At 35.2% G+C, this 14886-nt stretch overlaps 3 protein-coding genes across 4 annotated transcripts; 2 read left to right on the top strand and 1 right to left on the bottom strand.

Moving 5' to 3' along the window:
* The first annotated feature begins 7 nt into the window (after window positions 1–7).
* On the top strand, window positions 8–5002 carry LOC131520545 (ragulator complex protein LAMTOR1-like). The gene is made up of 5 exons (XM_058744854.1): window positions 8–314; window positions 1279–1421; window positions 1524–1601; window positions 2716–2839; window positions 3949–5002. Exons 1-5 carry the CDS (start codon window positions 288–290, stop codon window positions 4039–4041), a joined length of 465 nt encoding a protein of 154 aa, XP_058600837.1. The 5' UTR covers window positions 8–287; the 3' UTR covers window positions 4042–5002.
* Window positions 5003–5693: 691 nt separating this feature from the next.
* lamtor1 (late endosomal/lysosomal adaptor, MAPK and MTOR activator 1) lies at window positions 5694–10701 on the top strand. Its single transcript, XM_058745486.1, has 5 exons — window positions 5694–5911; window positions 7065–7207; window positions 7310–7387; window positions 7492–7615; window positions 8442–10701. Exons 1-5 carry the CDS (start codon window positions 5870–5872, stop codon window positions 8532–8534), a joined length of 480 nt encoding a protein of 159 aa, XP_058601469.1. The 5' UTR covers window positions 5694–5869; the 3' UTR covers window positions 8535–10701.
* Window positions 10688–14820, bottom strand: lrrc51 (leucine rich repeat containing 51). 2 transcript variants are annotated; one of them, XM_058745484.1, is made up of 5 exons: window positions 14692–14820; window positions 14292–14358; window positions 13121–13326; window positions 12864–13012; window positions 10688–11167 (listed from the first exon to the last, which is right to left on the bottom strand). In XM_058745484.1, the coding sequence occupies exons 1-5, from the start codon at window positions 14722–14724 to the stop codon at window positions 11029–11031; spliced, it is 594 nt and encodes a 197-aa protein (XP_058601467.1). In that variant the 5' UTR covers window positions 14725–14820; the 3' UTR covers window positions 10688–11028. The 2 variants fall into 2 exon arrangements, with proteins under 2 accessions (XP_058601467.1, XP_058601468.1); XM_058745485.1 differs by lacking the exon at window positions 14692–14820 and adding an exon at window positions 14561–14591.
* Between the last annotated feature and the right edge of the window lie 66 nt (window positions 14821–14886).

The raw sequence follows: 14886 nt of genomic DNA, 5'->3' as shown, positions 1-14886 counted from the left end.
CGGCTTCTCATGAACTCGCTCATTTCAGGTTGCAAGACACAGCAAAAAGTTGTCGCGTCGCTCCAGTCGATAGCTCTCTCTTCAAATGAATGGGATTGCGTCGCTTTGTCGCTTTGTCGCTGCGTGTCGCTGGTGGACGCAGTAGCCTACGCTTTTTTGCTAACCTTGCAGGCTTGCTTTGGTTCTGTCATGTGATAATTCCTGCGTTTTACAGCCAACAGACAAACAAACCGCTTCTGAGACGAACGCTCACCCTGAGAAGAGACTGAACCTGCTGCACGGTTATCATGGGGTGCTGTTTCAGCAGCGACCAGGTAGAGAAGATTTAACCAATATACAGCCAAACAGCTATAAAATACAACTGAATGTGGCGTTTGTGTTCCTGCAACAGGAATTGCATACAACACACAGTTGATGTTGGGGTGTGTATACATAAAGAACAGGCTGGTATTGAGTGTATTTCAAAATGAAACACTGTCTAATTTCTTTAAATTACTTTTGTATTCAGAATTATTTACGTCTGGTACCATGATGAGTTGGTAAACTCTGTCACAAACTGAAAGTATGCGTTGAGAATTAGGCTCGTGTCTGTGTCTAGATGTGTCAGACCCACAGATCTGCGACAAACTTACTCTAATGCTTAATTCCTCAGACCATAATGTATTTTTAGATTTCGTTTAGCTCTAAAAATGTAACTTTTTTTTTTTTTTTTTTGGTATAACGATTAAAAATCTTTTTACACGAATCACTAACAGTTGAAAAAAGTAATGGTCAGCGTTGTGGAAAGTTACTTTTGAAAGTAATGCGTTACAATATTGCATTACTTTCTAAAAGTAAATTGCGTTACATTATGGAATGTAATGCATTGTTACTTTAGCGTTACTTTTGCCATCTGAGCTGGGCTTGCTCGTTTGTTTGTTTTTTATATATAAAGCGTATTATTTTGGGGAAATGTAAAAGCCTTTTGGGCAGGTTTGAGTTTGGTTGTATGATGTAATTTAGTAAGTAGTTGATGTTTGGACATATATGATGTAAGAAGTCATTTAACAGATGTTTGTAAGAGCAATTTACAGTAATGGCAGGTTTAGTTTACCTGGAGCGACCTGAGATTAAATTTAAAAAGAAAATCAATTTACTTTTCACACGTTACGTCAAAATGTAATAATTAGTGAACTCTGACACAAGTTTTTGTCATACTGGTTAGACAAGGCTAAATGGTTTTTCAGTAGGTGTGATGATCATGCTTTTGAACAGCCTTCTTTTGGCTCTCTTGTGCAGGACAACTCAAAGAAGCCATTGATTCCTGACCCAAACTTAAACGCAGTAACCACCAATGGCTCGGAGCAAAATGCAGACAGCCTGCCGTCCAACCGCACAGATGAACAGGCCCTGCTCACGACCATCCTGCAGCGGACAGCCCTGTACGACACACACGTTCCCTTTCACTGCTGCAGTCCTGTCATTCATTACACAGTCTGGGCTGTTGGTAGATTAAAACTCACTTTTCTTGTCCTTCTGGTTAGGAACATAATTGACGTGTCGGCTGTGATTTCTCAAGGCCTGGAGCAACATGAATACATGGACCGAGCCAGACAGTACAGGTTTGCTGAAATGCCATTGATGCCAGTGGTGTCACATCATAAACAATAGCTGTGTGCAACACTAGTCAATATATATATATATATATATATATACAGTATATATTTTTTTATTTTAATTATTTAATTTTTATTTTTTTACAGCATCCCGGTTTTAGCTTTCTGTGGGTCTTAAAGCCTTAATTCATCTTTCCACACATTAAGGCCTAAAAAGGTCCTAAACCAGAGTCTTAAATTCATAGTTATCGCGTTAGATGTTGCATGCACTGCAAAAAATGAATATCTTACTCAGTATTTTTTTTTTCTGAACAACCTTAAATCAAGATGTTTACTTGAGATGCAAACTGAAGTCTTGCTTTCTGAGAAACTGAAAAATTTAAATTTAGGCTTAAGACAAGAATAAACACCCATCAATGGCGAATGAAAACTTGTTTTTCCTTTTAATTGAATTGATTGATATTTGTTCCAATTTGTCATTTTGCTTTTTAAATAAATGTATCTTGATTTAAGAATCTTTATAGACATTTGTACTAGAAAACAAAACATATTTTGTAACGTGATCAGAAGGATCAGTAAAAATTATTTCCGTATATTGGGAGTTTTTTTTTTTGTTTGTTTTTTTGGTGACTTTGAAACTTTGAAGTGTTGCTAATGCAAAACATGTACATTTTGATGCATTGCATTTCATTTAGCTTATTCCTTATATTTTCTTTACTTAGTCTTAAAAAGGCCTTAAGACATCCTAAATTTACTTTCATAAAGCCTGCAGAAATCCTGTTCCTCTGTGAAACATAAAAGAAGCTATTTTGACGAATGTGGGTAACCAACTCATTTCAGGAGCCACTGACTTCAATAGTATTTTTTGTCCTTACTATTGATGTCAATGAGACCCGAAACCATTTGTTTACCAGCAGTCTTCAAAATATCTTATTTTGTGTTCCAATGATCCAAGGGGGAGTAAATGATGACCGTTTAAATTTTTGGATGGACTTTTAAGTTCTGTAACAGCTCACCATTTGTTAACTTTTGCTTTGTAGTTATTTTTAAATGTCCCTGCAGTGTGTCCATGCGTGTTTTAGAGCTGTATTGAGCTGAATCGTGTGTGTTTGTGTTAAAGCACAAAGCTTGGGGTCTTGAGCAGTTCGCTGTCTCAGAAGAAGCCCGTTCCTCTTCCGTCACTGACCAGCCAACCTCACCAGGTGCTCGCCGCTGACCTGGTCCCCTACGCAGATCTACAGCAGGTCAGACTCGGTGTCATTGTCTCACTGTACATTAGACTGCTTTTGACATGCCAAGGTATACAGTATGTGACCCTGGACCACAAAACCAGTCATTTGGGTCAATTTTCTAAAAGCCAAATAAATAAGCTTTCCATTGATGTATGGTTTGTTATGATAGGATATCACCAATATTTGGTCGAGATACAACTATTTGAAAATCTGAAGGCTGAGGGTGCAAAAAAAATCTAAATATTGAGAAAATCGCCTTTAAAGTTGTCCAAATGAAGTTCTTAGCAATGCATATTACTAATAAAAAAAATTACATTTTGATATATTACAGTAGAAAATGTACAAAATATCTTCATGGAACATGATCTTTACTTAATATCCTAATGATTTTTGGCATAAAATAAAAATAGATAATTTTGACCCATACAATGTATTTTTGGCTATTGCTACAAATGTACTTTTTTATACTACTTATTGACTGGATTTGTGGTCCAGGGTCACATATCTGAAAGAAGAATATGTTCAAAAGGGTGCATTTATTAAGTAAAGACAGTAATATTGTGAAATATTTTGACAAGTTTTCTGTTTTAAATATATTTCAAATGTAATTTATTGCTGTTATTTATTCATTTTCCAGTAAATTTCAGAAACATTCCAAAAATTTTGCAAACTTTCCAGGATTTTTGGGAATCTTCCAGGGATTTTTGTAAAGTTTCCGGAAACTTACTGGAAATTTTCACCCCTTTGCAACACTTAAGTGTCACATGATCTTTCAGAAATCATTCTAATACACTGATTTGCTGCTCAAGAAACATTTCTGATTAATAACAGTTGTTGGGGAAATGTAATTGTTTTCAGGATTCTTTGATGAAGAGAAAGTTCAAAGGAACAGTGTTTATTTGAAATAGAAGTCTTTTGTAACATTTCAAATGTCTTTACAGTTACTGTTTGTAAATTTAATGCATCCTCGCTGATTAAAGAGAGTCATTTCTTTCTAAAAAATGAACCAAAACATTTACTGTGAACCGAAACTTGTGAACCGTAGTTTATATATTTAAAAAAATGCATAATGCACATTATTCAGAGTTTTGTTTGATTTATTGCTTTTCTTTCCTCATCAGGTCTCTAAGATCGCTGCATATGCCTACAGCGCCATCTCACAAATCAAAGTAGATGCCAAGGAAGAGCTGGTGGTGCAGTTTGCTATACCATGATTCAAAAGATGGACCTCCTCCCTTCCCTCACTTCCACAATCAAGCTGCTACGATTGCTTTGGTGTTTTTTTTTCTTCTTCTATTGGCTTTTCAGTGTCTTAATTGGTTGGAGATTGTAGCACATCCAGACTTCTCAATTATTCTATTTGTACTAAATTTAATTGTATTTACTCAGTTTGGCTGGGTCGTCTTAACACATAGTTAATGGTTTAAGTTCTTCCGTAGAATTCTAGAATCACTGTGGTTTAGATCTCATTATTCGTAATTCAGTTCGTAATTTGTTTTTCTCTGTTTGCCAATAGACTAATAGAATCAGGTTAGACGCCATATTGGATTTTATATGGATGAAAATGAGGCTGTGAGGGATAAACCTGTAGTCTTTACAATGGCTCACAGTGTATAATAGATCATGTAATTCCAGAACTTTTAAAACTGTTGAGATTTGTTTACTGAAAGTGTTTTGTCAGCTGAACGATTGCTTTGTTGTTACACAGCAGCACAATCCACTAAATACACTGTAAACACAGCCTTGTTTTCAGCGTGGTCTGTCTAACGAATAATCATACTGTCAGCTCCGAATGTTTTGGATGGGGAGGCGGGTTTGAATTGGAATTATTAGTTTGTAAATGATGTTTTTGTGTCAATGCCTTTAATGTACAGAGTGTAAAATGACAACTGGCGTTCTTTCTTGACAGAGTTTGAAGTATGTTTGTGTAATTATTTTGACTTTATGTACATCTCTAGATCATGGCAAGGCACTTTAGTCTTTCTTTGAGATTTTTAAAGGGATAAAGTGCACTGCAATACTTTATTTTTCCTGTTGCAATGTACTACGTGTTTGTTACCTAAATGTGGAATACTACCTGATTTACAGAGAATACTTTACTTGGGCTAGTACCAATACACTCAATATACTGTTAATACAGTTATTTTTGTTTTTAATAAAATTATGCAATAAAGACATTCACAATTATAAAGTATTGTTTTTTTTTGTTTTTTTGTTTTTTACTGAATGTCTGTATGCATACATTTATTGGTAGTAAGTACAATAAGAATATTTTGTTCATCCACTTGAATATACAGTTGTTCAAATTTAGTCTCTTATTACGCTAAAAACCTGTTGCTCAAGTCAAGTCTCACCAACACAAGATGGCAAATTAATAACAGGCCTAATTAAGCTCTAAATAAGCCCCTCCCCCCCAAAAACAACAACAACAACACAGCCAGAGAAGAGGTGTGACTTTACATGTCTTTTGCTGTTCAATACGAGTGTTCTGGTATAATTATATATATATTTTAAAATAAAGAAATCCCACAATTATCCCACAACATATTTTTAATTTCCCTATAATAAGTACAAATGCAAAGATTGCTACAGAAGCTTTAATAAAAGGTTTTTTTTTTTTTAGTTTGCTATAGTTGTCAAACTTCTAATAAATGTAGGCTAAATGTCTCTTTTAATTTTTGAACAAGTTTATTTATCTGCGTCTTTCAATGTCAATATTTTTATCAAAAGTGCGTTTCGTGTTTTTAATTCAGAAGCTAAATATAAACGTCTGAAATCGCTTATCGCACCTTTATTTTATTTTATCTTAAAATCGCAGTCGAAAGGGAAAATAACGCAAATACAAAATATCGGACGGGCGGAACTGACGTAACAGCGTACGGTGAGGAGACGGAAGTCACGTGACCTGACTGAGTTCTGTCATGTGATGGTTCCTGCGTTTGCAGCGGAGCGCTTTACAGTCAACAGACAAACAAAACGAAAAAGCGCTTCTGAGACGAAAAACTCACACAGAGAAGAGGTTGAACCTGCTGGACGGCTGTCATGGGGTGCTGTTTCAGCAGCGATAGCGAAACGTCGGAGCAGGTACATAAGATTTAATCAATGTACACCCAAACAGCTAGAAAATACAGCTGAATGTGTTGTTTGTTCCTGCAATCTGAATTACATTCAACACACAGTTACTGTGTTTGTAATTCTTCAAGAACGGGTCAGTATTGAGTCTGTTTCAAGACCACAACAAACTTAATCTAATGCGTAATTACATTTAATTATTCGTCTAATCAGAATGACTGGTTTTACTGCTGGAGGCAGGATGATTAGACATGGGAAATTTTGGGAAATAGTCTCATGTCAGTGGATCAGATGTGTCAGACCCCCAGATCTGGCACGAGTTAATTATATATATATATATATATATACAGGGTTTCTCCTCTCAAACTTTAAAATATCAGTGGATTCCCAAATCCAGGCCTGGAATTATCTGTTTCTATTTTTGTGTAACTGCCCAAAAGTCTTGGACCACATTGAAAATCTGTGATTTATGATTTATAAACGATTTATTATTTTGGTCGGTTTAAAACAAGAATGAAAAACAAAATGCAAAGAAATTCAATTAAACAATTAACAATTAAAATGTCTAAATATTCTCACATTGTTATGCATACTATATTATATTTTATTAACTATTTTATATAAGCAGTGTAAAACTATTATTATTATTATTATTATTATTCATGATCTCAGACCACAATGGATTTTTTTTCTACTTGTGCTCTATTTTATAGACTTGATTTTAATTAATTAATTAAAGTAAATCTATATCTCTAACTAAAATCCTTATATGTGAATCACTAATAGTTAAAAAAAAAAAAAAGGAAATGTGTTCTTTGTATAAATCACTTTTGAGCAGGTTCAAGTTGTATGATGTAATTTAGTAAGAAGTTGATGTTTGGACATATGATGTAAGAAGTCATTTAGCAGATTTTGTTAACCAGAGCAGTTTTGTAGTATATTTATGACAGTTTCAGTTCACCTTGGGAACATGCTCCTTTAAAATGTAGTAAATTGCAGACCCTGACACAACTTTATTTTCAGTTAGGGCATGTGGCGTAGACAAATAGCTCTTTAGTCGTTGTTTTAGGCCACCATTGCCTCCTCAAAAGAGTAAAACCGCTGGTTTTTTAGAAGATCCGATGATCATGTTTTTGACCAGCCTCTTTTTGGCTCTTTTGTGCAGAATGAAGAAGTAAAGCCATTGATTCCTGACCCAAACTTGGACAGAAAACCCACTAATGGCTCGGAGCGAAATGCAGACAGCCTGCCGTCCAACCGCACAGATGAACAGGCCCTGCTCACGACCATCCTGCAGCGGACAGCCCTGTACGACACACACGTTCCCTTTCACTGCTGCAGTCCTGTCATTCATTACACAGTCTGGGCTGTTGGTAGATTAAAACTCACTTTTATTTTCTTGTTGATTAGGAACATAATTGACGTGTCGGCTGTTGATTCTCAAGGCATGGAGCAACATGAATACATGGACAGAGCCAGACAGTACAGGTGTGTTACACTGCTGAAATGCCATTTATATTAACAGTAGACATGGCTGGATGGCTTGCACATAGGTTATGTTTAAAGCTGAATCATGTGTGTTTGTGTTAAAGCACCAAGCTGGAGGTGTTGAGCAGAACGCTGTCTCAGAAGAAGCCCGTTCCTCTTCCGTCACTGACCAGCCAACCTCACCAGGTGCTCGCCGCTGACCTGGTCCCCTACGCAGATCTACAGCAGGTCAGACTCAAATATTAAATGACCGTCTCAATGTATATTAGACTGGTTTTGGCATGCCAAGGCCTGGTGTGGAACTTGCTAGTGATTGATCACAAATGGTGAAAACTACAAATCAGTTCAGTCAATATGCAATATATATATTCTAATATATAAATAAGCTAATGCAGTTTAATTGTAGCAGTTAAAATGTATGAATATATGCTATAAACAACTGTTTTAATGCTTTTTTTTAAATTTAAAGATGCACATATAAATCTATATATATATACGCTACTGTTGTGAAGTTTGAGGTTCATTAGGAGTTTTTAAACTTATATTTTGGAAAGAGGATGATGTTCACAAAGGATGCTTTTAGTACAATATAAACAGTAATACTGTGAAATTAGAATTTAATGTAACAGTTTTATATTTCAGTGTTCTATATTAATGTTTTATAAATTAAGAAGCTGTGCTGCTGCTTAATATTTTCGTGGAAACTGTAAAACGCTTTTTTTTTTTTTTGATGATGAATAGAAAGTTCAAAAGAAGAGCATTTATTTGGAATAGAAATCTTGTGTAACATTATAAATATCTTTACTGTCATTTTTAATCATTGAAATGCATCCTCGCTGAATAAAAGTATTTATTTATTTTCAAAAACTTTTACTGTCCCCAAACTTTTGAGCAGTAGTGTACCTAAGTTTAAAGAATTGATAACATAAATTGTGCATTTTCCATTGATCAGGCTGTTGGCAATGTGATGATTATCAGTCGATGTATTGATCTATCACTAGATATTATGCATATTATTTGGCGTTTTGATTTATTGCCTTTCATTCCTCATCAGGTCTCTAAGATCGCTGCATATGCCTACAGCGCCATCTCACAAATCAAAGTAGATGCCAAGGAAGAGCTGGTGGTGCAGTTTGCTATACCATGATTCAAAAGATGGACCTCCTCCCTCCCCAGTTCCTCTGTTTCTGTCTCTCTTTCTAGCCCTTTCACTCCTCCGTTCTCCTTCCAAACTTCTTGAGATGCAGACACCCATGTCTTTGTTCTCTGAATGCCCTGCAGATAAATATAATTCACCCCAACCAGACCTCCTTGTGTAAATCCGTCACCCGCCATGGCACAGATCCGAGAGGGTAAAAACATCTGATCTACTATCTTTGTTACTGGTAGTTTTTCATGCTTTAATCAAACCCTTTTTCACCAAATGCATCAGAAATGTTCAACTCGACAGCGTCGAGCTGCTACGATCGCTTCGGTGAGCTTTTGTTTAGTTTTATTCGTTCTTGTTGATTCTTCTTCTGTTGGCTTTTCAGTTTCCTGATTAGATGGAGATTGTTAAACCAAGTAGCACATCCAGACTTCTCAATTACTCTTACACTTGTACTAAAGTTAATTGTATATTTACTCAGTTTGGCTGGGTCAACTTAACACATAGGTTATGGTTCAGTTCAGTAATGTAATTAATTCTCTTGTAGTATTCTTGAATCACTGTGGTTTAGAGTTTATTATTTCTAAATCATTCACATAATTGTATGCACTGAGGTTCCAGATTGGGATGTGGATTAATATGGACAACATACATAATACTTGTCTAACCAGAGTAACACACATGTAATGTTCTTTATTGAACTAATTTGCTTTCTGTGGCTGATCTGCTTTAAATTCTTTTGAATTGATTTTCAACTGGTTTAGATTTGAGTCTATCACTGTTAACTACCCAAGAGCTGAAAGCATGGGATGTCCTGCAACTTTAGACATTAATTTGTGTTTTTTCCTAATCGTTTACCTCTATTTGCCAATAGATCGTAATCAGGTTGGATGCCGTATTGAATTTTTACGCAGATGAAAACAAAGCTGTGATGGACAGACTTACTTTACAGTCTTTACAATAGCACTTACTGTATAAAAATCATATAATGTCACAACTTTTAAACTGTTTATAGAGTTTTTGCCTACTGAAAGTTTTTTTTTTTTGGGAAGAAGTTTTGTCAGTTCACTGTTAAACAATAGTACAATCCATTCAACGCACCGCACTTCAGTCCCTCACAGCCTCATTTTCATTCCCGTCAAAATTTAAACATGGCACTACTCTCACAAAGGTCTACATCACAAGCATATATAGATCAGTGGTCTGTATGCAGTTTTTATGGCGGATGGTAAATATCATGGGACGTTTGGCATACGTGTCATATCAGAAATTAAATTTGAGATTTTGAATCCTCTGAAGCGGCTCTGCTATTGCTTTTAAGAGAAGAGAAAGTATTTCTCTGACCGTGCACCTCTCCTATAACCATTGTTGTGCAGTCGTAACGGAAAAGGCGAACCCCGGTTAAACCGAGCCAGAACAGCATGGCCTGTCTAACGAATAATCATACTGTCAACTCCGAATGTTTTGGATGGGGAGGTGGGTTTGAATTGGAATTCATCGTTTGTAAATGATGTTTTTGTGTCAATGCCTTTAATGTACAGAGTGTAAAATGATTCGAGATGAATGATTAATACGTGTGTAGCGGGAAGTGTAAACGGCTCTACGGTGCCCCCTGGCTGCATTATGCCTTAGTCGTAAGGCTTCGCGATCGATAGCTTGTTTTTAGCTAAGCAAACAGGCATGCTTTTACCTTGCCTGTTCCACTTTTAACATAAAAAAAATATTATTGCATTGCTTTAACTTAGTCCATCAAATTTTTTGCTGTTGTGCCGAGAAACAAGGGAAGAACTTGTGAATTCAAACAACTAGCGTTCTTTCCTGACAGAGTTTGAGATGCCACACAGTATGTTTGTGTAATTATTTATTTTGATTTTATGTATTTATGCAAGCTCACAGACCAGTGTGGCACAGTTAGCTCTCTAGATCATGGCAAGGCACCTTTGTCTTTCTTTGAGGTTTTTAAAGGGATAAAATGCGCTGCAAATATTTTGTTTTCTGTTGCAGTGTACTAATAGTGTTAAAGTTTGTTTGTTTGTTACCTAAATGTGGAATACTACCTGATTTACAGAGAAAACATTTCTTAGGCTAGTACCAAAAAATTAATCTCAATATTCTGTTAAAACTGTTTTTGTTGAATAAAATTATGCATTAAAGACTTTCAAAATTGTGTTTTTTATTTTTTTATTTTGTCTAGCAGACATACATTGGTGTACAATGAGAATGCTTTGTTCATCCATTCTTGAATTGCTTACTGCAATTCTCAAAGAAACTTTGTGCCGTGGCTTTAAAGATTTTCTAGTGAAATGGACGTTACTCAGTTGCTTAAGATGTTTCACCACTTACTCATGTGGCTTCATCAACTACTAATGAAGAAACACTCAAGTAACTCTAGGTCTATAACTTTCTTACAGTTTTTAAATTCACCTCACTGTAGCAGATCAAACTGTAGCTGTTTATGTTTATTAGACGTATCAGGATGTCGGGTGGAGAAGGTTCAGTCCACTTTGCTGTGACCGATGGATTTGCATGGATTTCTGCTCCTCTGCCAAACTGAAGTCAACTCTCGTTCCTGTTTGGTGACAGCGCTGAAATCAATCATCTTCACACGAGGAAGGGTGGCGATCAAATGCGCCCTGCAAGAGACGCAGACAAGCAACTTAGAGAAATAATGTGATTCTATAAACAATTCTGAGCAATTCAACATTTCATGACAAAGAAATAGATGACACTTTACATTAAGATTCAATTTGTTAAAATTAGTTAACTACTTTGGTGAAAAATACTTAAAACATTAATGTTAAATTCAATATTCATATCTGCTTTATAAACAACTGCTAAATGTTTTCACACCGTCATTAAAAACTGCTCGATTCTGTGAACTGAACTGATTCATTGGAAAGATCCAACTCAAAAGAACGACTTTAGTTAACATTGAAAAATACTTATAAAACATTTATTAATCTTAGTTAATGTTAATTTCAATATTTACCTGAGATAAGAACTAACAATTAACATTTACGTTTTAGTTAATGGACTATCTATCTATCTATAATGGACTTTTGAGATTACAGAATAGAAAAATAATGTAATAAATGCTTTTAATGTTAACAAAACATGTAAAACTCACAGCAGTCATACATTTATAGTTTGAAGTTGAAGTTTTACCTTTTTTTTTTTTTTTTTAATTAAAAGACTGAAAACACTGGATCTTTGTTATTTTATAAATAATTGATAGATATTTTACCCCAAAATAATTATTTTTTTGAATAGCATCATTTCCATTTCACATTATTTTTAAATTAACATTTTATAGCAATACAACAAATAAAATCATAATGTATAAACATTTTACCATATTTAAAGATATTTAGTTTTTGCATTGCAGTATTGAGAGTTTAATGGGAAATTGTGTTTGGCATTAAAATATACTTACAAATGCAATTTTAGTTGTACTTAAAATAAGCTTCTTTGTGCAAAATATATTTTATATTTTCAGAAGAAAGTATGACCTGGACATAATCTTGTGAGACTGTAGGGCCTGCGCTGAGAATGGTCTTACACGTGCACATGCCGTGTGCGTATCAGAACTATATGTGATTACTGTTGCTACGCACAGGACAGCAGAGGTTTGTAACCGGATCCTAACCGCAGTTTCAGCACCTGTTGTGTCAGGAGCGCCACCGTACAGAGATCCACAGTGGAAAATCACTGACTTCAGATGCTCATTACATTTGACGAAAAGCGTTTTTATGGTGTACTGAGACAAAAATGAGCTTTAGTCATATCATGTGCTAATTTTCTTTCTTTTGTATTGCACAGACGAAAGTCAGTCACACAGGTTTAGAAAGACTTGAATTGTCATTTGTGACCCTGGACCACAAAACCAGTCATAAGGGTCAATTTTTCGATTTATACATTATCTGAAAGCTGAATAAATAATCTTTCCATTGATGTATGGTTTGTTAGGATCGGACAATATTTGGTCGAGAAACAACTATTTGAAAATCTGGAATCTGAGGGTGCAAAAAAATCTAAATATTGAGAAAATCACCTTTAAAGTTGTACAAATGAAGTTCTTAGCAATGCATATTACTAATCAAAAAATAAGTTTTTATATATATACAGTAGGAAATTTACTAAATATCTTCATGGAACATGATCTTTACTTAATATACTAATGATTTTTGGCAAAAAGAAAAATCAATCATTTTGACCCATATAATGTATTTTTGGCTATTGCTACAAATATACCCCAGCGACTTAAGACTTAAGATTTTTGGAATCCCTTCTGCTCCCTGACTTGTGCATCTATCTGACCTTTGACCGTACCTGTAGTCACGCTCGGTCACTATGGGGTTGCCATGCAGAGTGATGGTGTGGAGAAACGGCAACGCAGCAAGTTTATCCACTTCTGACAACTTACAAATACGGTTTCCATGCAGATACAACAAGCGTAACTCTTTAAGTTGAGTGAGAACCTGACGGAAAGAGAGAGAATGGTGTTTTTTCAAGAAGGTCTTCTCGTAATTCAGCAATTACACAAATTGTTGTGCTCAGTTGTCAGGAGCAGGTGGTAAAGTGCGTACTGGGTGGATGTGTTGAAACTCGTTGAAGGAGAGGTCGAGCCAGGCCAGACTCATCGGCTCAGCGTAAAGAGCGGAGAGTGTGTCCATCAGTCCAGTCAAGTCTGAGAGGAAGTTGTTGTTGAGTCTGAGCGTTGCGCTGAGGATCTTCTGCTCTGAGTCACGCTTTAGTGGACGAGTGCCTGGATTAGGCTCATCAGAGAGCATGTCTACAGGAACACAGCAATGCACTGCATTCATTATTTGTACACATATTTACAGACTAATAATCGTTGTTTATACACAGTTTTATGATGAGAACCATATGGTAAATTAGTTACCTCTACTAAATTATTATTATTATTTTTGTCAAGAACAATACAATATACAGACAGCAGCAGAAACAAAATCAAACGAGGTAAAAACAGCGGGATTAAAAGCAATATAACCTGGAAATAATGACAAATTTTGAGAATTACATTTCAATAAAAACAGGCAAAGAATTGCAAACAGATTGTTTTTAAGCTTTTTTCTTCTTAGACAATATAATTGACTCTTTCTTCAATAAAAAACAAAAAAGAGAGGTCTGGAATCTGTGATTGTGGGATTTGGTAAGCATCAGATTTATTAATAAATTTTAAAATTGTAGTAACACACTTAGGCTATATTTCACTCCTGATAAAATCTGAAAATCTTGGATGGGGTCAAATTATATTTACGTTATGTGAGGCATGTCTTGTCTGAAAAAAAGTTTTTGTATTTTTATATTTTTAAATATATATATATATATATATATATATATATATATATGTGTGTGTGTGTGTGTTTCCTGTGCCTGTTGATGAAACTGTTACACAGTCAATTCGTAAATATTAATTACATCTTTTTCTTTTTGTTTGTAAAGCTGTAGGCCTAAATAAAGGTTTTCACACCATCGGTCAAACCTGCTCGGTTCTGTAAACCGGATGAACCGATTCATTGGAACGATCCGAATCAAAAGAACGACTCGTTTACGTATCTGACAATTCTATCATGTTTCATTCGAAAATGTGCCTCATTGAAGGAACAATAAATACGTTGAAAAAAACAACAACAGAAAATTAACTCTGACATGAAAATTAACGAGTTTAATGAGCTAAGTTATTTGAATTAAGCAAAACTTTCAAACCGATAAAAGTATGAACTAGAAACGCACCTGAAACTGTGTTGAGCTCCCTAAATGAAAAGTCCACTGGAGATCCAAACATGTTCCAACCTCCAGACTGCAGAAAACAAGATTAAAAACTACAAATTGCAATAAGATGTAAAAGTACAAAAACCGATTAATCTTGAAAAGAAGATTTTTTTTTTGGATTTTTTGCCATAGAGCAATGCGGATTTACATACAATGACAATTAAATTGTAAACCCAAAATAAATTAGTAATTTAAAAAATGTATCATCGTAAATTTTATGTGTTCTTTACCCATCGCAACTTTTGGGTCACGCCAGTACGGGCGGACCCCAACAAAGTTACCATGGAAACCATAGGCATAGTATTGCATTCTGGGAGATGTAGTTTGTTCGTTTTTCGGGCGGTTTCTTTTTTGTACTTACTTCACTTTCTTTGTCTGTTTCATCATTAGACATGGCTGCAAACTTTATCTTTAGCAAATCTCTAAAACTATAAGTGGAATATATGACTTTTTAGCGTTTTAAAACGACAGCAAAAAGCGTAGATTTTTGAAAACTTCCTACAGGGGCGTTGCGGAAGAAGCTGCGTTTCCATTGGCTACTTTGATTTGAGTCAGC

Source organism: Onychostoma macrolepis, chromosome 15 (genome assembly GCF_012432095.1).
Source record: "Onychostoma macrolepis isolate SWU-2019 chromosome 15, ASM1243209v1, whole genome shotgun sequence".
Lineage (NCBI taxonomy): Eukaryota > Metazoa > Chordata > Actinopteri > Cypriniformes > Cyprinidae > Onychostoma > Onychostoma macrolepis.
The sequence above is the reverse complement of the archived record's forward strand: the minus strand, read 5'-3'. Positions and strand labels throughout refer to the sequence as shown.

Excerpts from the sequence above, each read along its gene's own strand:
- LOC131520545 (XM_058744854.1), top strand. The coding sequence starts at position 288 with ATGGGGTGCTGTTTCAGCAGCGACCAG. Across the intron at positions 315-1,278 it reads GCTGTTTCAGCAGCGACCAG|GACAACTCAAAGAAGCCATT; the intron begins GTAGAGAAGATT and ends TCTCTTGTGCAG. Across the intron at positions 1,422-1,523 it reads ATCCTGCAGCGGACAGCCCT|GAACATAATTGACGTGTCGG; the intron begins GTACGACACACA and ends CCTTCTGGTTAG.
- lamtor1 (XM_058745486.1), top strand. The coding sequence starts at position 5,870 with ATGGGGTGCTGTTTCAGCAGCGATAGCGAAACGTCGGAGCAG. Across the intron at positions 5,912-7,064 it reads ATAGCGAAACGTCGGAGCAG|AATGAAGAAGTAAAGCCATT; the intron begins GTACATAAGATT and ends TCTTTTGTGCAG. Across the intron at positions 7,616-8,441 it reads CCTACGCAGATCTACAGCAG|GTCTCTAAGATCGCTGCATA; the intron begins GTCAGACTCAAA and ends ATTCCTCATCAG.
- lrrc51 (XM_058745484.1), bottom strand. The coding sequence starts at position 14,724 with ATGTCTAATGATGAAACAGACAAAGAAAGTGAA. Across the intron at positions 13,327-14,291 it reads GGAGCTCAACACAGTTTCAG|ACATGCTCTCTGATGAGCCT; the intron begins GTGCGTTTCTAG and ends GTGTTCCTGTAG. Across the intron at positions 11,168-12,863 it reads GTGACCGAGCGTGACTACAG|GGCGCATTTGATCGCCACCC; the intron begins GTACGGTCAAAG and ends CGTCTCTTGCAG.